At 41.2% G+C, this 20,913-nt stretch overlaps 1 protein-coding gene across 6 annotated transcripts in view; it reads right to left on the reverse strand.

Moving 5' to 3' along the window:
* The window catches only part of cadps2 (Ca++-dependent secretion activator 2), a 242,284-nt gene that overhangs the window by 138,148 nt on the left and 83,223 nt on the right, over positions 1 to 20,913 (reverse strand). For all 6 annotated transcript variants that reach the window (XM_085780267.1, XM_085780266.1, XM_085780265.1 and 3 more), the window contains exon 3: positions 17,145 to 17,477. In XM_085780267.1, coding sequence (XP_085636393.1) covers positions 17,145 to 17,477 — 333 coding nt within the window. The remainder of the gene's footprint in view (positions 1 to 17,144; positions 17,478 to 20,913) is intronic.

Genomic DNA, 20,913 nt, shown 5'->3' on the forward strand with positions numbered 1-20,913 from the left:
TCATGATTAGATCCCGGTCCTTCCTCCACCTTCGTCTTCCTCAGCTTCCTGCTGGTTCAACATGTCGACCAGACTCTTTGTTTCTTTAAATAAAACCAGACGTTGTGACAGAATCATCTGATTCTTATCTGAGTCGGTTTACTTATGAAACACAAACAGTGGCTGAAGGTTCAGACAGATGAAGGGAGCGCTGTCACCACACGTCACCACTTCCTGTCAGACGCTCGGCTGCACTAATTACTCAGAGATGGATATTTGTTCACGGATGAGTCGACTGTTTTTTTTCCAGAGTTCATCAGAAACGTGGTCATGTGGATCCGTGAGCAGATTAACGGGCGACTGACGGACGTGTTTGTTCATCCTGATGAGTTCTGTTTGATCACAGAGTCGTTATGAACCGACGCTGTGAGGGAACCATGAACGCATCGTCAGACTGACGGAGATCGAACCAACGGTTGATTGAAGGTACGGCTGGAAATCCTACTCTGGAGCATGTTTTACTAAACTGTTTGAAATCCTCTTCACACTCGGATTGCAAACAATTAATTGAACAATTTTTCTCCTTCCCTTCGTGCACGATCCAAGTCCAGTAGATGGTAATCCCCCTTTAAGATGGATGCCGGGTGGTTTATTATGATGTCAGGTGTTTTCTTTCACGTGAATGAGCCATGAGAAAAAGCTGGAGGAAAGTTAGCGTTGGTGTGCGAGGGCGATCTCCAACCCAACCTTTAATGTTTCACTTTGAGAGGAGATGAAGGTCAGGTCAACTATAATAACTGTAATTATTTCTCATTTCAAACCTTTTCAATCAGTCTGAAGTGATGACTTTGATTTTAAAAAATAAAAAAAAAAAGTCTCTGATTTGTGTAACTTTTCTTTTAGTTTTCAGATTTATTTGATTGAATTCATGTGATTTGTTTTGAGGACTTGCAAAAACATAAGAAACTAATCAATAAAAGTAAAATAAAGGTGGTTAGAATAACTTCTCTGTTTGTTATATAAGATAAGAGGAGGATCATTTATTTATATGTTTTTATGGACTGTTTAAAGACGATTCTTTTTATCATTACATTCTGTTTTAAACTGGTAATTTGGGATATTTATTTCCATTAATATATGGTGTTTTAAGATGTGTGAGAGAGCCAGGGAAAATGCATTTCATTGCACTCTCTGTACACTGTACTTCAATGTAAATGACACAAACTTGAATTTCATACAAGACTTAAATCATCTCAATGGGGATATTCACATTAATATTAAAAGGTTAAAAAAAAACTAGAAAAAGATATCATTTCCTGAAGAAAATGCGTGTGAATGCTGAAAGTAGGGCTGGGCGATATGGCAAAAAACGTTATCACGATATGTTTTTCCATATTGATCGATTCTCGATATCGTCTCGATATGTATTTTTTGCTGCCGCTGCCAGTTCAAGCAGCATCCTGACTGAATCCTGAAGAAACCAGAGAATGTGTTCAGTTTGGGAGGATGACATGAGTTCACTTTAATGTTCATTAAGGGTGGAACAGTTCAATAATCCACAGTTTGATTTGATTTACATTGTTGTTGCTGTTGTTTTCTGTTTCTTTTTTTCTACCATACATCAGCTCTAAAATGTGTCAATCATGAGGCTTTAGTCTTTCTAGTTATTTGAACAGGTTGTAGACAAATATTTAGCTATTTAGCTGCTCTGACACCAGGCTTTATGCCGAGCCCACTCTGATGAATCCAGGTGTGTCTGACTCTGACCTCAGTAGTCACAACAACTGTCAGACACACCTGGATTCATCAGTTTGTCCAATAATGTAAGACAGGAAGGAAAGGAGCCTGTTTGAGCTCAGGAAGTAGTGGAGCTGTGCATAAAGCCTATTTATTGATCTGACTCGGTAACCACGAGCGCAGTTCACGTCAACTCAGGTGATCTGCAGGTTGTTGTTTCACTTCACCGCTCCGACGCGACGCTCCGTGTGTGTGTGCGCGCGGCGCTGACAGAGAGAGAGGGAGGGAGAGAGGCTGTCGGCGCATACTGTGAGTGGATTTGACTCCGCGCGCACTGTCCGCGGACTTTTGCGGTTTCATAGGCAAGCATACAGTATCACATTTGAAACAGATTGAGTCCGCGCGGTCATAAAAATTGAGCTTTGCACGGAAGGGACCGGCGGACGCCCGCTTTGGGTCCTCGTCTGCCTCGAGTGCGCGCGGACATCCGCGGAGTCAAATACGCCGGAGTATGTGGGGGCCTGAGCCTAGCGCATGTTCTTCACACTGTACATGAGCAAACAGACATGTTACCGCAGAATAAACGTCACAAGCAGCTCCGTGTTTCCTCCACTTTCTGACCGTGGTAGGCTATCATCAGGTTGCTCTGACTCCACACTGACAGGCTTCTTTAGCCGGGACAGACGAACTGATGCTCCACACGTTCACAATCGCTTCAGTTGCCATCGGCTCCACCTCCACTCATTTCCTCCCTCTTTTACAACTTTCACTTTATCACAGCTTGGGATCAATAAAGTATATCTATCTATCTATCCATCTTATCCTTCCTCCCTTTAGCTGCAGCAGCTCAAACAAGCTCTGCATGCTCAGGACAGGAGGCGGAGTATCAGACGGAAGTGTGGCCGGCTGCTGTCGCGCATATTTACTTTCATGTGATATCGAGGAATAGGGCCATAGCTTATTATCGAAATCGTTCAAAGATTTATCGCGATCCCGTATCGAGATCGTTATATCGCCCAGCCCTAGCTGAAAGCAGCTGAAGAAAGAAAAGAAAGGGTAGAAGAAAGAAAGAAAGAAAGAAAGAAAGAAAAAGACGGAGAAATGAGGTAGAAACAAAGAAGGAAGGAGATAGATAGATAGATAGATAGATAGATAGATAGATAGATAGATAGATAGATAGATAGATAGATAGATAGATAGATAGATAGATAGATAGATAGATAGATAGATAGATAGATAGATAGATAGATAGATAGATAGATAGATAGATGTAAATAAAATATAAAGTATTTTGAATTTGTTAAATAAATGTAGTTATGCAGTCGTTCACTGAAGCTTCATCAAATGAAGTTAAAATCTCTTATATGTAAACTCTTGGTCCATCAGCTTCATGTGTCTTTCTCTGATGTTTCAAACATGTTTTAAAAACCAGAGTGGAAACTGTGGAGTCTGAATGAACCGAGTCTCTCGACACCTGATAAGGACCAAACGTGTTCCCTCAATCAGTGTGTGTGTTTGTGCAGCATCAGTGAGCACAGTGATTACATTTTTCTGTGGTGATATATAAAAAAACAACTGCAGCAACGCTGTTCCTCTGCATTCCTGGATGTGTCTCTGCTTAATTACACTCCAATCTAATTAACTGTGTCGAGATAACGCACGTCACCGTCTGTCCACCGCTCATCAATGCACAAAGACGTTTACACAACAGATTACAAAACAACAAAAACAGAAATAAAACGTCCTGAATACAAAAACATGAAGAAGGAAGAAAAAAATTCTCATTCTGAGCTTCAGTAAAAACCAGAAAATGTAACACTACAACACATCTGAGAGGAAACGTCACCAAATGTACATGTTGGTTAGTTTGTACACAGAAGAATTAAATGAACAAGTTAAAGCTCCATACAGTATAAAGGTAGATGTTTGTGTTAAAGCTCCATACAGTATAAAGGTAGATGTTTGTATTAAAGCTCCATACAGTATAAAGGTAGATGTTTGTATTAAAGCTCCATACAGTATAAAGGTAGATGTTTGTATTAAAGCTCCATACAGTATAAAGGTAGATGTTTGTATTAAAGCTCCTTCAAAATAAAGGTAGATGTTTGTATTAAAGCTCCATACAGTATAAAGGTACAGTGATGTTTATAGGTTTTCAATGTAGTGAATCCTTGGTAAATTCAATGAGTCCCCAATTAAAAAGATGTATTTCGTTCTATTTCTTATATTCTTTTATTTCTTAAATTGTAGTGTTAAAACTCCTTTGATGGTAGTATGGTATGATATGGTTATAATTAACAGATATATTCATGTATGTACAAAATGTATCTGAAATGAAAAAATTAAAATTAAAAATCTGAAAGTTTTATGTTGAGGTACTCAGAGGTAGTGGAAGCAGGTAATACAGCTGCAACCGTCTGCTGACCTTTATCCTTTTCTTCGGTGGCATTTTTGCGTTCTCCTTTTCCTGCTTACTCGAGAAAAGGTCCAAGAATGTAACAGAGCAGGTGAGACAGTCACTTCCTGTTTTATGAAGCTCCACATAAAGGTAGATGTTTGTGTTAAAGCTCCATACGGTATAAAGGTAGATGTTTGTGTTAAAGCTCCATACAGTATAAAGGTAGATGTTTGTGTTAAAGCTCCATACAGTATAAAGGTAGATGTTTGTATTAAAGCTCCATACAGTATAAAGGTAGATGTTTGTATTAAAGCTCCATACAGTATAAAGGTAGATGTTTGTATTAAAGCTCCATACAGTATAAAGGTAGATGTTTGTGTTAAAGCTCCATACAGTATAAAGGTAGATGTTTGTGTTAAAGCTCCATACAGTATAAAGGTAGATGTTTGTGTTAAAGCTCCATACAGTATAAAGGTAGATGTTTGTATTAAAGCTCCATACAGTATAAAGGAACAGTGATGTTTATAGGTTTTTTTAGTCGCTATTTGAGTGGGTCCCTGGGAAATTCAATGGGTGCCCAATTTAAAAAATGTATTTCTTTCTATTTCTTATATTCTTCTATTTCTGAAATTGTAGTGTTGAACTCCTTTGATGGTGGTATGGTTATAACTAACAGATATATTAATGTATGCTCAAAATGTATCTGAAATGAACAATTAAAATTCCAAATCTGAAAGTTTTATGTTGAGGTACTCAGAGGTAGTGGAAGCAGATAATACAGCTGCAACCGTCTGCTGACCAGCAATAGGTCTTATCTTTTTCTTCTGTGGCATTTTTGCGTTCTCCTTTTCCTGCTTACTCGAGAAAAACGGGATCTCGTCGGAAGCAGGATGTATGTGCAGATGCCATCTGAGCATAACAAAATGGCGACCTCCATTCAAAGTATTTTTCACCACCGCCACAGGAGTATGTTTTATTTAATTCATTACAGCATGTCCCCTAAACGTTAAAACATCGACACAAATTAAGTTTGTATCTTTAATTGTTGAAATGAAATCCGCGGTGACTGGCTAGTTGTTTCGGTAGCGGCTAAACTAGCATGTAGCCATACTGTGTACTGTGTACTGCGCTAGGGCTGTAGCCGCTATCCGAATACTTGAGTACTGGCTCGGCTTGAGCAGCATCCCAGTGCCATTTCTAAAAGCATCTCTAGGGTCAGTGTTGTAGAGTCTCTGTTTACAGACTCAGCATTTAATTGATCTGAAATTCATTAAAGCTGCTGATTAACGTTCGTTACCACACACACACACACACACACACAAACACAGGGGAAACTAAAACACCAAGAAGAAGTAGAAGGAGAGTGTTGCTGCTGCTTCTTCTCTGTTCATCTGGAGCTGATGAGACTCGACACTCAGACTGGAATCAATGAACGTGTTCACACTGAGCAGCTGCTGCTCCAGCTGAAAAACATCCATGAATAAAACTGAAAAAAATAAGGTGACGTTCACAATCAACCTGTCGGCTTTGGGCTGCTGTGTTTTGTTCAGGGACACAGCGAAAAACAGGGTTGTTTGTCATTAGAAGGAATGACTTGAACATACCTGTATCCACCACTTTATTTTCCATTGCGTCACACCACAACGGAAGTCGGTTTTCAACTTCTGTTTCACCCCGTAGTAGCATTCTAGCGAGCGGCTAACTGGTAGCGTTAGCCACCGGTGTAGGCATCAAATGTGGGGGCTCCGGGCTGCTAAAACCGCCCTGACTAATCTGATGTTTGTCAAGTCTACAAAACGAATTACCAAACAAACACCACCACTTCTGTGTGCACGCCTCTGAAACTAGTCATGGCTATCGTAGCCGTTAGCTTCGCTGCCGCTGACAGCTAACAGCAGCAGCAAACTAACCTCAGGATGTCAGCTGTTAAAACCCTCCCGTTGTCGGACACGACATGAAACTACTCCAGTTAGCTCAGTCATGTTGGAACTAGGATATCTGCTGGAAAAAATATTTTTTTCATGGGCCGTTTATTGAGTTATTTAAGACACTGCTAACGGCTAACAGCTAACGGTTAGCCCAGCTAACGTTAATCTAAAATGTAATGAATGGAGTGTCATGGCGACACCCAGCGTCGTTCTCCGGAAAGTGGTGGATAACTGCACAGGTATATTTATATAGTGTAGTCTGTACTTCACTGCTATAGTTTCTTCTTTATTCATTTTTTTTCAATATATTTGTACTTTTTAACAACTTTTCCTTCTTTGTTCTTGCACAAATAGACCAAGTCAAATGTTATAAAGGTGACAATAAAAGCCCATTCTGATGCAGTTACTCAGAAACCCACAGTGTAAACAAAATAACTGAACAATCAAGAAGAAAAAAGTCGTCAGGCATAATAATAAAAATAACAAAAAACCCTAAACATCCAGATGATTCTGCTCCAGTCCAACACAAACTTCATCATCACTGCACCGAGGTCTGTGAAAACTTGTTAAAATGTAATAAATACCTTCAGAGTAACTGATCAGTACCAGCTGTTCCTCCAGCTGTTCTTCCAGCTGATGTGAACACCTGGACGGCCCCTCCCCCCTCCTCCTCTCTTTCTATTTTTACCTGCCTCTGTCTTTCTTCCTCCATCACTGACTCAACCCCCCCTCCCCCCTCCCTCTCTCTATCTTTATTGATCTGACTTCATTGATCAACAGAAAAACATCCTATTAACACACAATCTTCTAATCTCCTCTTCTTCTCCTCCATAATCTTATCTGTAATTTGCGTCTTTTAAAATCGATGTATTTTTCCTCTTCAGCCTCTAATAAGATATTAAAATGAACATATTTTATCACAGTCTGGTTTTATGAGCCTGTTTAATGGAGAGCGGTGAAGCCGAGTCGTCATTGTCACGTCGTAATAAATATTCATTATGGTTGGGTTTTAACGAGCTCGACGAGACGACTGTTGGTCAATTAGGAGTTCCTTCAGGCCGGATAATGAGACATCAGAACGACTCATTGGTTGTAAACTGTGGAGAAAAGTAGTAAAAAGAGACTAACAGAGCTGATCCCAGACCTGCTGTAGGACTAATAAAGCTCCTCCCACACGACCAGTGGACAGAAGCTCCAATTCCCAGAGTGTTGAGATCCAAGGTGAGAGAGGACGTTCACTCTTTTCACATTAACTATAAATGGAAACAGAGTGAAGTGTATTTTTTATCACCTGGGGTTGAGACACACTCAGTTTCTCTGCTTTTTGATGTGAGGCCACTGTTGCTAAGCGACAAAACCGGACATTGTCTTTGAAACTCACTGCGTTTTTAAAAGAAAGGAGTTAGTGTCATGACGGGTTAACCCTCCTGTGGTGCTGATGGGTTGTTTTTTTTTCTTTTTTTTGTGAATAATAACCTGAGAGGGGAATAAAAGTCATGAATGAACCAGTTGATCTGAACACAACTTCACACTCGACCTCAAAGAGCCTGAGTTCACTCCAGTCTATAGAAACCCGCACAACTCCAAAAGATACACACGGAAAAAAGCGCGTCACAAAAACTAATAGAAACCGGCACTCGCGTATAAATAAATATACTCAATTTATTGGACAAAACCATTGAGCCATCCACTGCAAATGAGGAGCAACAAAAACCACAGTCCTGATTCTGAGGAAAATGAAGTCAATTCAATTTCTTACATTTCTAATTTTGTTTAAGTTTTGTTTACGGACTTTTGTTTCCCATGTCCTCAAATGGAGCCACATTAACTGTGATTGGCTCGAAAACTGAAACTGCTAAAGTGGAAATAATGTTTTACCTCCATTTATGAACATTTAAAGGTTTGATTTATGGTACAAAAGGAAATGCATTACATTACTACTACACATTAACAACAGGAGGCGTACAGCACTCTGGTTTTCCCTGAGGATATAGCCTACTATTTGCAGCTAGAGGTCGTGAAAACAGCAGTCGGTCTAACAACAGGAGAAACTGTGGAAACACAACCGAAGGAAAAGAGTGGTGGTGTTAATGGAGACTGTTGACACTTCAATGAATAAAAATATATTTGTGTTTGTGTCGTCTCTGAGGCATCAAGCCTTTACAACTCTGGCTGCTATAACAATTTATCACCATGTAAACAAGTCTGAATACAGACAACACTTCATGTTTGTCTTTACAGCTATCAAAGTATTTCAATTCAATTCAATTCAAAAAACTTTATTGTCTGTCACAGGGACAGAAAATTGTCATCAGTTTGGGCTCAGTTAAACAAACATACAGACACCAACATAAAAACTCACATTTGTTGGTTCATTTTTAACATAAGAGCTGTTGAATGCAACCCTTAGTCCAAAAATGTTGAAAACAGATTTTATTTTTATTCATGTTACTAAACCTTTTGCCAGGTAAGCTGATGAACTGTGAAATGTTTTTTCTTTTAGCGTGTCAAATCGTTTCCAGTCTTTTGTTTGAAAATCCAAAATGGGAAAATTTGTTTAAATGTTTGTGACTCATTTTCTGCTTCTACTTAGATTTATTTAGCGTCACAACTTTTTTGGAAACCGGTTATTCTCTTATACCCCTTTCCCACTGGCCAAAAAACCTGTTTAAACCCGCTAACGAGGCGCACCGAGCCGCGTCGACCAAACGACTCGGCAAGCGACGCGGGTTAAAATCGGCTTCAATCGGCTCGGCTCCGATCGGCTTGCAGTGGGAGCGCCAGACCGGGTCAACCCACTAATTTACGTGATGACGCTGAGCGTTACGTGACGCCACATCATCGCGCCGGTCGCGTCTCACAACACGTACCAAAACAAAGCTCTGCTCTCATTCGAGACTGGGATCAAAAGATCAAAGAATACTGACCAAAAACCATTGAAAAAAAAAAGAAGCAACAGTCTGTTTAACCGACGTGTTGTGCTGCGGACGTCCGTCATACGGCCGCAGCAGAGTCGGCTCATTTTGGTCAATGGGAAAGGGGCCAAATGCCGATTGTTAGCGGGATCGATCTGCGCTTAAAAAACCTGCGTCGACCCGCTAATTTTAGTGGGAAAACGGCTTTAGTTTTCTGATCACCTGTGTTTTTACTTGTACACAGCATCTTGATGACAAGCTGCTGCTAATCTAACAAGGTTTATCTGTAAAAAGTAGGGCTGGGACGATATGCTTTTCTCCCGATTCGATTCTTCTACGATTTTTTGGATGCCGATTCGATTTAAATTGCGATTCTACGATATTGCCGATTCTCTCGATTTTTAGTCGCATTTTTAACATTTATCTGCACACAAACACTGTAGGAGCCTATAAATTAACATACTCCATTATAAAATGAACTTAAACCCTTTTCAAAGCCTGTACTCTCTGTATGTAAAAGAGGCTAACAAATACACATTGCACAATATTTAAAAAAATTCAAAAAAATTTTTTTCAAAAATTCAAAAAAAAAATTTTTTTCAAAAAAAAAAAAAAATCGATTTTTGAAAAAAAAATCGATTTAAAAATCGTCAAAAAAGATATCGCGATATCTATGTGAATCGATTTTTTCTCCCACCCCTAGTAAAAAGGTTGACCTATAATTTATTTAAGAGGTAAAAAGCAGAAGTCCTGAAAGTCTGACAAAGAAGTAAGAAAGACATCGACCCAGGGAGACGTCAGAGAAGCTTCACCCTGACGACTCGGAGCTCGACAGCCTGGAGGAATCACTCAGAGTTAATGCAGCACTTAGCCACGTCGTCCTCGTTCAGTGCTGAACCGTGGCTGCATTGATGTAGAGATCTCCTTTAAACCTTAAAACTTTTAAAGTTTTGCTCTTGAGAAAAGAAAAGACAGAAAAAAACCATTCAACTGGCAGATTTTCCTCTTTCTTCATCTCCAGTGTGGTACTGAGCGGAGCTGTGACCGAACACGACCCTTCGAGCTTCTTCTGACAAAACCTCAGTGAGAGACAGAAACTCATCCACTGACCAAACAGTGCAGAAAACAACCATATGTTGTTGTGTTTTTCTGCACAGTGACAGTGGCTTCACAATAAAAGCCTCCCGCTGCTCGACTTTTAATGTGATGTGGCAGCAGAGAGAAATATTCAGTTTTTATCAGCTCGAATGGAACAAAAAAAAACCTTGGCGTTGATTTGTTGTGGTATCACGGCTGCAGAGTCACATTTTCTCTCTCATTTCATTTCATTCTAACATTGATAACACTCCACTGTTTTCCAGCAGGGAAACATGCCGTTAGTCAAAGCTTCTTGGCGTCTTGTTTATGAGTGAGTGAGTGATGAGGCAGGAGATTGACGGGTGGATCAGTGCAGGGTCATCAGTGAAGCTGGCGTTGTACCAGACAGTCGTGGTAGAGCTCTAAATTCTTGGTTTCAACCATCACCTGTGGTCATGAGCTCTGGGTGGTGACTGAAGGATGGAGATCACCAATACAGGAAGTGGAAATGAGTAACTTAACCTTAGGGACAGGGCATGGAGTTGACATCCAGAGGGACCTTGATCTTGACAGGTGGATGGAAGTGGTTTGGGGATCCTTGATTAGAGTTCTTCCAGGTAGTGTTGTAGTCAAGACCACCTAACTCAAGATGGAGTCAAGACCACAACCAGAGGATACCAAGACCAAGACAAGACCAAGACTTTGAGACAGAGTCAAGACCAAGACCAAGTAAAACTGTAGTCGATGCCGAGACAAGACCAAGGTCAAGGTCTTGGTCTTTTTTCAGAATCGACTACATTTTTACTTGGTCTTGAAAATGTGGAAACTAAGGTCTTGCATACCACAACACTACTTCCAGCCAGGTCACCAAAAAACGTGGGCATGAGTGGCTGCAAATTGGTTTCCTCTTGAAGGCGTCTAGACTCATTTTAGAGATCAGGTGAGGAGCTCAAACATCCGGAGGAACCACAGGGCAAGTGGACAAGTTTTTGTTCGTTTTCTTTAACAGGAGCACCTGTTGGGATGCCTCCTGAGCTCTCTCCATTGGAGGTCTTTCCGGTTTGTCCGACTTATACAAGGCTCCCAGGTAGATATAGAACATGCTGATTGAGGTCATATATTTTATCTGATTTGGGAAACACCTCAGGAAACCACAGCAGGACTACTTTACTTGATCTTTAACTCCTCCTGTTGGTCTTCATTGAAATGATCATTAGTGGTCATGAGGTTTGGGTAGCCACCAAAGACTGAGATCATGGGCACTTGAGGATAAGAGCTCAAACATCTAGTGGAAGCTTGACGTTGATGTTCCTTTACTTTGAAAGAAGCCACTTGATTTGCTTCAGGTGCCTCCTGAACACCCTCCATTGTAGTTCTTCCAGGTATGTCCGACTTATACGAGGCCTCCAGGTCGATGCAGAACATGATGGGGACTGGGGACTTGGGAACAAACACCTCAGGTATCCAATCTCAGGAATGTTTGGACTACTTTGCTTGGGTAACAACCAAGGAGTGAGATCATGGATACAAGAGGCTTGAATGAGTTTCCTCTTGAAGACAGGAACTGGAACATCTAATGGGGGCTCAGAGTGAAGCTCCCACTTTAAAAGGAGACAGTTGGCGCTTCAATTGGAGATCTTCAAGGTAGGTCCAGTAGAAAAGGATCTGGGTAGACTCTACATTCAAGGTTGCAGAACTTCGTTTGGAAGAAGAAAGTCTGGTCTACTTTGCCTCCGCTGTGACCTCAGATTAAGCAGAAGGGAATGGGTGGATGGATGCTAAATAGGACTAATCAGTGCAGCTGTGAGTGTAAACATGATTACAGGTTGTAAGACCGTCGAGTTTGTGTGAGCGGAACGAGGCAGGAAGATTTTAATGAAACCTTTTGAAACGCAGGTGAAGGTTTAAAAGGAATTAGCTCTTGTTTCTTTTCTTCCATCCCCTCTCCCCTCTCTCCTCCACCTTCTTCTCCTCCTCCCGCCTCTCCTCTCTTTTCTATTCCCGGCTCTAATGAAGCAGGACAATAATAGAATCAGTCCTGGCAACAGACACATTGTGGTTGTTATACAGGCGAGGATGATGTCTCAATGGGCTGTGAAGTAATCTGTAAATGGAGGCTATTTATGTTCAGGGAGGCAGGAAAGGAGTCGCTGAGGATTACGATGCCGTTTCCTCCGCGGGGCGGCGATCAGAGACTCCTCAGGTTTCTGGACGGGTTTGAAACATCTGATTAAATCCTTCTCTTCCCTTTGGTTTGATCAGCTGGATTTATCAAGACAAGGGATGAGCCTCTTTCTCTTCTACATCAATTTCACAAATTCCCCATTGCCTCCAGTCCAGACTTGCTGCAGGTCCACAGGAGAGAAGAGCTGAAACCTACCTCAGATAAAACCATTAAAATCCAATGAAGAAAGAGATTCCACACCAACGTTGCAGACGACTTCCAGGAACACTTAGGTCTCTGAGAACCAAAACAAGACCTGATGATGGAGGTGAAAACAGTCCGGCCTGTATGGACACGGTCATGATAACCTGTTTCCTGGGCTTCAGTGTGTAATGCAATGTGTCTCTCAAGTCATTGTCAATACAGCACTTTACCAATGTTTAATGCTAAATTTAACTTGTGTTTTAATCCGAAATGAATAACTGCAGCTGTGTTTATTTATCCATGGTACCTATTCACTGTATTATCCACTGTATTTGTATCATTGCATTTATTGTATTGAGTATATTTTATCCTATTCTAAAGCCTGACCGGGGACAAAGACTGCAAATTAGCTGAAGCTAGACGTCTTATATGCATCACATTTTCCCATTTTTTGTGGCAATGTTGTATGTATCGTCCCTGTTAAATAAACATTAAAATAAATAAATAAATAAATAAAATAAATGAGGAGAATATGGAGGAATATAAGATGTCTCATTACAGGCTGTAGCAGGAAGTTGGGGGCTGCAGGACGATGACGAGGAAAGAACGAGCAGAAACCGGAAATCAAAGCAATCGAGGTTTTTACCTGCGTCTATACTTTTAGATACAGAACCTGTATCTTCTTGACCTTCAATTCAATAGTATTTATCTTATTCTTAATTGTACTTATTCACTTTTGTTCATTATTATTGGATGTATATATTCTGTGTACCAACCTGCTGCCATCACAGTGACCTGTGTCTTTCACATTCACCTTAAAACCCGATTTTCTTCAGGAAAATGATCAGTTTGAATATGAACTTTCAATAATAGAAGCTAAATGGTCAAAAGATTAAAGACAAATCAGACAGAATCACTCACACATTATCTCCTGAAGAATAAAATCTGTGAACAAAGGGCGGAACCATGATGATTAATTTTTTCCTGGAGTCCGTGACCTTTAAGTCTGAACTTTTAGTTTCAGCAGAATGAAATCGATGAGCTTCACACAGACCTGAAGACAGAAGACAGAAGACACACACACACACACACACACACACACACACACACACACACACACACACACACACACACACACACACACAAACATCGAGTGGGATTACTAATAATCCTGAGTGTCAGAGGTCAAAGGTCAACAGTGGAGCAGCTCAGGTTTGATAAAGACAGAACCTGTGAACACGGCTCCTCGACTGCATTTATTTGATTTAAATTGAACATTTACTCCATAACCGAGGCTCGAACCTGCAGCTGGTTACCTAGCAACAGGACGCAGACTTTAAATTCCCCCAGAGACCAACATGGAGGAATTTAAATACAACGTGCTAATATAATTTAATTATTTCCATATTCCACCATCACATTATGTTAATTGTTTTTCATTAGGACAAAGTGTTTTATTAATTTAAGCTTCATCTCTCATGGTGATTAATAAACATACAAATCTGACTGTATCATATTATTATTAAGATCATTAAAGTTTCGTATCTCAGCTGATTCACAGGTTTCAAGTTTCCCTCCAGATGAGTTTTAACTGTGCAGAGACTCTGTGTTGAATGATCAATAACGTCTGATATAGTTTAATTATCTCATTGAAAACTCTGAGTTACATCTCATTTGTTGTTCATGTTAAAAAGAAATAAATATTATATTACATGCTGCACTTAACTATGAACAAACACTCACTGAGCTGCAGGTATCAATAACAGCTCTGTCAAAGCTAACCTAATAATAACACTTTTTTATGCTATACACACTGTTATACTGACCTTTGACCTTAGTTGTTGGAAATGAAATGTGGTGTGTGTTGCACTTCAGTCTAAACAGTTTTTGTTTTTATTGAAGCTGATTTCATTGAGGCGTTTTCTGGAATATTTGTCACTGTTTACGGTTGTTGTATAATAAAGTTACATTTGAATAACGCAGCATATTTGTCCATTATTTAACACCTGAAAAAAACCTCCCTCCAGGTTTGTTCAGAACAGATAAAAAACCTGTAATTGAATCATGTTGAACGATGGAAAACTGTGGAATCCCTGGACGGCCAAGAAGGAAAACTGAATATAAACTGTTGACATGTTGGATTCTTCTAAACTGAAACTATTTATTTGCTTTTTACAACGAAAAAACACATGGAGCTGATTCATGAATGAAACTTTCTGTCTTTACCAAACGATGTGAAACAAACCTGAACACCTGAGTGTGTGTATGTGTGTGTGTGTGTGTGTGTGTGTGTGTGTGTGTGTGTGTGTGTGTGTGTGTGTGTGTGTGTGTGTGTGTGTGTGTGTCATAATGCAGAGGAGTGTGGCAGCTCAGTGACTTTATAGCTTTCACTGCAGCTTCTATCTCCTGCTGCTGCTGCTCAATCCCACAATGCCGCTCTTCTCCTCACAACGAGGTTTGTTTTACTCCCAGACTAAGTTTAAAGGTGAATTTATTTTCCTACGGAGCTGTAAAAGGTGTGAGAAGGAGGCAGCAGTGCATTGTGGGTCCCCGAGGTGAGACCTGAGGCAGCAATACACACATATACCTTCGGAGGGCAATGACTAGAAGCACTCCAATGACAAATCCTGCACATTTATTGGTTGCAGTGTTGCATTATGGGCTGTGGAGTGTCAGCAGGAATTAGTCAGAGCCACAAGTGTCCAGTCATCCCAGTTTCACCAGCAGGACGCTCAGACGACACTCGACAGAAATGGATGTTGAAATGTGTGGTTTGGTGATTTAATTAGCGGTTTCACACAAAGCTTTTAACGTTTGTTTGTGTCAGAAACGTCCATGTTTTGACCAGAGCTCCCGTTTCCTCTGACGCCAAAGTGCTAATTGAGAGGCGATTAGGGCGAAAACACACGCTGCTTCCTGCCACAGACACATCAACCAGACAGATCGCATTAAAGCTTCAAACTGAGACGCAATTAAGTCTCAAACTGAGCAACAGAAACTAAAATGTAAAGTAGGAAAACATTCAAACTTTTTATTTATAGAGTCACTTTCACTCCAGAGCTGTTTGGTTTGGCTTTAACCAGACCAGAGTTCGTTTCCTGAGAGAGTCTGCTTCATTTGTGCAGGTGTGAAAGCTCACGCCTGAAAACACGTGTCTTGGTTCGCTTGCACGTAAAACCGCTCACCGGACCAAACTCAGGACCAAATGAAGGAAGTGTCACAATAGATTGTTCGTTTGTGTAACATGGGCAACACCAACGCCTCGTAGTGCTTCATTGATCGTATTGGGGATGGGCATTCGATAAATCACCAAGAACTAGGCTAATCGACCATTCTTCGAATATTCGAAGAATACTGAAACAGCGGTACCACCAGTTCATCGTTTTAAATCACAGACTGAAAAACAGCCATCCATCATTTAAAAATGAAATCACGGACTGTTATGAGAATCGATGCCAGAGATTACTGTAAGGTATCGCTTCTCGATACCGTTCAATGAAGTCCTCATCACGGAATGAGAGCAGATCTTGTGGAGTTTGCACTTTGTCTCAGTTTCACTTGTTTTTCATTTGACAGAGTTCCACACTGAACTTTCTAATGGCTGTAGGAGACTATCCATGTTTCTCCTTTTTTTGCTACAATAAAAAGGGAACGTTTTAGCCTAGAAATCTATCTGCCCCCTAGCGGCAGTAAATCTATTTGCTCCGTAGGTTTAGAAACGAGCCATAGGAACTTTTTGAGTCTGGAACACCGTTTGTGTTCACCAATCACAGCGCTCTATCTGTTTAGAGAGTCGTTGGACGGGCTTAACGCCATGACGACATACATTTTAATTGGCTTGTCAGGCTAACGTCATCCTGCTCTTTGCTCTGATTGGTCGTAGCGCTACCCTATTGGTGCAGAGGCAGTTTGAAAGACAGCCTTCATCCCGCCCCCTGGATTGAGCCGAGGTCTACCGCTCGTTGCCAGACTAGACATGTTAATGAGATAGTCTGGCCTCTCAGGCTAGGAACGTTTACATTTTTCAGACAAAACGATAGTCTCATAAAAAACTGTAAATCGATTCTTTTTTTTCTTTTCTTTTTTTTAAAGTATATTTTTTGGGCATTTATACCTTTATAGATAGCATAGTTGAGACAGACAGGAAACGGGGAGGCAGAGAGAGGGGGAACGACACGCAGTAAATGGCGCCCGACGCGGGATTCGAACCAGGGCCGACTGCAGCGAGGACTGTGCCTCTATACATGGGGCACCCGCTCTAACCACTACGCCACGCGACGCCCCTAAATCGATTCTTTTTAATTTAATGACTATTTGAATATTCAAAAATTGAGAGAGATAGAGGGGAGAGCCATATTAGAAATATTATAAATTATAAACATTATTTTGGGAGAAAAAAAAAGTTCTCTGCACAAAATACATACCGAAACCGTACCGAGAACCGTGGCCAAAAACCGAGGTACGTATCGTACCGTGGGCTACCTGTACCGTTGCACCCCTACTATTTATATTTCTTTCTTTCATATTTCTTGACTACTTTGCTCTTTAACTTGTACACTTTGAGCTGGAGATGTTGTTGCAACAAAAAGAAATTTCCCCTTGGGGATCAATAAAGTATTCTGATTCTGAAAACGACTGAAGTTTCTCTGCAGCAGCTTCTAGTGGCCGTTAGAGGAACTGCACCTGAACAAACGGCTCCAGCTTTTGTGATTCAGTGTGTGTGTGTGTGTGTGTGTGCTGACCTGGCAGGCGTTGTACAGCAGCTGGTGCTCGAACTTGCGGATGCCGAGGATCTGCTGGAACATCTCGTAGAGCTGCTCCTTGCTGAGGATGAGCTCCGACACGGCGCTGAGGTGGGCCCTCTGCGGCTGCCTGCGCATGTCCTCGTCCCCCCTGTAGATGGCGTCGTACTTGGCGATCCAGGAGCTCAGCACCGTCTCTTTGCTCAGGCCGTCGATCTCCGGCAGGCTGCGGATCCGCCGCTCGATGTTCTTCTTGAAGACGTCGCGGAAGTCGTTGGCCGAGCAGCCGCCGCTCTGGACCATCCGCGAGACGCGCTCGCTCTTCAGGAAACCCTGAGGAGGAAACACAACGACAACGATCGAGACTTAGATTATTGATCATAGATGGATTATTTAACCTGAAAACAACCACCAATAGGACGAATCGCCTTGTTGTTTACAACTACTTCCGGGTAGAAAACCAGCATTCGAATCATATATCTACTTTTTCATGTCACTATATCACCGTTTAGACTAATCTGATGTTTGTAAAGTTTATAAAACCAATGATTGGATAAACATTACTATTTATGTGTGCACGTTTTTGTAATTAGTCATGGTTATCATAGATTAGCCGGGCTAACGGTTAGCTACCTGTTTAACTTTAATAACTCAGTGACTCAATAAACGCTCCATGAAAAAATATTTTCTCCAGCGGATATCTGAGTTCCAACATGACTGAGCTAACTGGAGTAGTTTCATGTCGTGTCCCACAACGGGAGGGTTTTAACAGCTGACGTCCTGGTGTTAGCTTAGCTACCGCCGTTAGCTTAACTACCGCCATTAGCTTAGCTTCCGCCATTAGCTTAGCTACCGTTAGCTGTCCCTGTCAGCTGAGCCACTGATGCTTTCTACACCGTGATTCCCCCAAACTGAATAAATACAACACATAGCAACACAAAACACACACACAGAAATAGTAATGTTTCTTCAAACATTTCAGATTTGTCTAAACGCTGATAGGGCGTGAAAAATATGATATATAGCTAAACTCTCGTTTGTTACTATTGATCTCATTCAAATTACGTGCTGGTTTTCTACCAGGAAGTAGAATGTAAACAAGGCGATTCGGTCTATATCTACTGTCTTTTTGTTACATGTGAATCTCCATCTTCATCTTTATGACTTGACTCTTCACTTCCTGTAACTTCTCCCTGGGGATCGATAAAGTTTGACAACGACAGAGATGATGTGCACACATTTCCATCTCTGCATCGTTCTGCTCCCACGTCAAGTTGGTGTTGGTGTTTAATGTGTCCCTAATAAAGTGTTCAGTGCGTGGAGACATGACAGGAAGTCATTAAGCCTTTACCAAGCTCTCAGTCCAGACCATAACTCATTAGTCTTCATTTGTGTTTGTTTGTAGGTATTTGTTCATATGTGGATGTGCTTATTGGTGTGTGTTTGTGTGGTGTATGTTGTGTGTTTTCTCACAGTTTATTCATTCACGTCTGATTAAACAATATTCCTCTTTATCAGCAGCAGAACGAACACAGACTCTAATCAACAGCTTTATCTCTCACTGACCGAGAGTCTGTTTGTAGCTGAGCAATAACCATTTAGATAATCAATCTCATATTCACCTTATCTGAACGGAGATAAGACCTGGTGTTTTTATTATTAAAAGCTAACGGCTGATAAATCTCAGTGTGTCACTGGCTGCTCTGCTGATAACAACAGTTTATTATTAGAGAAAACTAAATAAAAACACATGATGGACAGGACAAGTTTCCTGTTTGAGCTGCAGCTTGAGCTGATGTTAAAACATGGAAATCACAGGAAAGTGTTTTTAGATATGTCTGTGAAATGTTTAGAATGATGATAAACTAGATTTTCATCATTAATGACAAATTTAATTTGATTTAATCTTATTTTTTAGGGTTTAACCTCAGTGTTACACTGGATTTAGACACGACCTGAGATTTGACCAGTAATCTACTGACTGCAGAAGAGTTAACGGTTGTGCTAATGCTAACTCATGGTTTGTTTTGACCAAAAAGTACTTGAAACTTATATTTCCTGGTGTTTTATTCTGGAATTAAAAGGTTCCCGTGGCTCGTTGTCCCAGGAAAACTATGCAAATCAGGCCGATCATGTATGGAAAAGCAATGGCGTCAACGCACTACCCCTCCAATTCAGTAGGGGGTGGTAAGAAAAGGACAAAGGCGACATGTTAACGATGAAGCCATTAACACAACAAACTTTAACCTTGTTGCTCCATCTGCTGTTCACTTTCTACTGGTATAAAAACAACAAAAGTCTCCAACCGAAACAAACCAGTCGTCTGCAGCTGCAGCTTTAAAAGATCGTGGGTGAATCCAAATGTAGCAATTCTTCAACCAATCAGAAAAGTTCAGCACTGTAGACCACACCCAGTAAAGTTTCTGAACCTTTATAAAGTACTACCCTTCAACAGGGGGCGTTTTGGGGGGTAGAGGAGTTAACCTTGAACTAAATTCATGTAAAAAGGTTCCTGGGAAAAGTTCCTGGGTCTAAATAAGACTTCTATCGCTGTAGTCTCAAAGATTCAGGTTTATGTAGCTCCGCCCATGATACCACAATTGACCTATGGCTAAGCCCCGCCCCCTCCACTCACTCGGACAAACGGTCAACATTCAGTGACAGTTGCTATGGCAACAGCTGTCATAGTAGGAGACATTTCACAGGAGGCAATTGATGATTTTTGGAGACAGAAAGATTAAATATCATCTGGAAGTCACCAAAACTTCACTTAGCTTTACTGCTATGGCCGTCGGTTGCCGCGAAACGGCGATAGCGACGGGCTAATTTCTGTTAGCCTGTCTATGGAGTTTTACATTATACGTTAGCATTAAGCTAGCTGACTTTATGCTTAGTTGTGATACTGGCTAACATCTTAACATCTCTGACAATATGTTGCCTCAAATACGTTGTTGACTTAACTTAGAACAGATGTAGACATCCTTGTTAAGTTTATCCAGGTTTAGTTGGTGTTGTGGTCTACCGCATAACTTTATCCAGAGCAGACACTTCTCTCGGTTGAGATGTGACTTGGGAAAAGGTAAAAAAAAATCCCCCCCGTGGCCCCCAGCCTCTCAGGATACCTAGTGTCAGAGTTGCATGTTCCCCATGAACACCGTTTGACCATTTTAAACTTAAAATGTCAAGAAAAAACATATAAAAACGAATGAAAACTGACTGACTGCAATGCATTTCACTGGACGTGGAAGCAGAGAATGTCCGAGTGTATGGGCTAGCTATGCGCACTGTGATTGGCTCATCGCGTTTGGGGGCGTGGCTTAGCCATAGGTCAATTGGTTCGTCAGGTTTGTGACGTATAAAACCCCGACCGATCTGAAACTGTTGTTGTGAGACCATCATTGGTTCACGGTGCTGATGATATGATATAGAAACATCAGAGGCTCTTTAGAGGAAGACGAAGCAGCTGAAGTAGCTGACTCTCGTAGCCTGAAGGTCTGTGACGTGACAACGCGTCCTTACTGAGCTACGTGAGCAGCGTCGGTCCGCTGAGGTTTGGTGGCGACGCCTCCAGAGAGCGACGGACCTGTGGAGCGTGAAGCAGCAGCAGATGGGAGAGGAACCACGGTGGAGAGAGCAGAGGAACGACACGGAGCAGAAATCACTCCAATCTGAGCAGATAAATAAAATAAAAGAGAAGCAGCAGACAAAACAAATGTGTCGGTGTCAGAGAAAACAGCAGCGGGCTCTAAAGGCAGCAGCGATGAAGACA

The sequence above is a fragment of the Trachurus japonicus genome, chromosome 6 (assembly GCF_045865225.1).
Source record: "Trachurus japonicus isolate A0001 chromosome 6, Traja_1.0".
Taxonomy (NCBI): domain Eukaryota; kingdom Metazoa; phylum Chordata; class Actinopteri; order Carangiformes; family Carangidae; genus Trachurus; species Trachurus japonicus.